This window comes from Odontomachus brunneus, unplaced genomic scaffold (genome assembly GCF_010583005.1).
Source record: "Odontomachus brunneus isolate Ranch 3 - 2012 unplaced genomic scaffold, Obru_v1 Obru_scaffold_306, whole genome shotgun sequence".
Lineage (NCBI taxonomy): Eukaryota > Metazoa > Arthropoda > Insecta > Hymenoptera > Formicidae > Odontomachus > Odontomachus brunneus.
Window position 1 is genome coordinate 123,989 of NW_022639756.1, and position 1,341 is coordinate 125,329.

Here is a 1,341-nt window from a genome sequence, read left to right on the forward strand (position 1 = left end):
TACCGGGTATTAACGCCGCCAGAGCTCATTGCGATCGAGCTCCCGACTCCGCGCGAGTCGTCGTTGTACGCAGGAACTCTGCTGCCAGGGACGCAGCATATACACGCGAGCCTAGCTCGCCTTCACGTCCGCACAGGACTTAGTCGCTGCCAGAGCCGCAGCATATCCACGCGAGCCACGCTCGTATTTACGTCCGCCTAGGACTTAGCCGCTGCCAGAGACGCAGCATATACACGCGAGCCTAGCTCGCCTTCACGTCCGCGCAAGACTTAGCCGCTGCCAGAGACGCAGCATATACACGCGAGCCTAGCTCGCCTTCACGTCCGCGCAGGACTTGGCCGCTGCCAAAGACGCAGCATATACACGCGAACCACGTTCGCTTCTTCACCGGTACTGCAGCCATACTCGCCGCGTCTGCGAGTTACTCTCGCGCCTGAATCTACGTCGCCCGAGCGACGTTACGCTTCTCATTACTCCTCCGACAAGGGGGACTTCTCCTAGCGCGAAGGCGCTGGGAAGCGGTGCATCACCGCAGGGTCGCCGCTTCGATAGACCCGGCTCGCTTTATCCGAGCCGGCGACACACCAAAACACGGAGCCAAAGACTCCCGTCGCCGAATAACTTCGCGAATCACTTGCACCCAACGTCATCTTACGGGGCCGCTGGATAACGGACTGTTAGCGACGAAGACCGCGGTCTCCACACGGCGAGCGGACATCAATCCGCATCCCGCATAACGAACCGGCCGCTCTCCACCCTCGGGCCGTTCGAAACATTTGGTCCTTCGAGCCGGATGCGGAAGATGATCTTCTCGTCACCGCGAATCGCCAGTACAAGTGATTCTCTCGACTCGGCGATCAAGATGGATCGCGATCAGTTACTGGGGCTGATCGTCCTTCAGACCGATCGACAGGGCTACATATCGCGTATACTCGTCAACGCTAAGAAGAACGGCGAGGACAAATCGTTAATTGGCTTGGAGAACCGACTCCATATTCTGGATTCATACTGGTCTCAGTACGAGCGAGACCATGCTATCATCCGGACGTCTCGGGACGAGGTGATACGCTCCTCCGACTACATTAAGCGAGGCAACTACGAGGACACCTCTGAAATATATATGCTCCGCAAAATGGAGCTTCGTACCCTGATGGAGGCATTCCAGGGTTCCATGGCGGACGGTGCGGCTGAGGAGACAGCGCGCCCCCCGCAGGCGACCGTTCCCGAACTGCCGCTCCCGCGGATCCCGATCCCCACGTTCAACGGGGACTTCGATCGATGGCGATCATTCCGGGACATGTTTAAGTCCCTCGTTGGAAATAACGCAGCGTTGCAGGACGT

At 58.6% G+C, this 1,341-nt stretch overlaps 1 protein-coding gene across 1 annotated transcript in view; it reads left to right on the top strand.

The window, feature by feature from the left end:
• Positions 1-793: 793 nt before the first annotated feature.
• LOC116853326 overlaps positions 794-1,341 on the top strand; it is a 1,403-nt gene continuing 855 nt past the window's right edge. The window contains exon 1 of the mRNA XM_032834379.1: positions 794-1,339. Within this exon, the coding sequence (XP_032690270.1) occupies positions 794-1,339 (546 nt within the window). The remainder of the gene's footprint in view (positions 1,340-1,341) is intronic.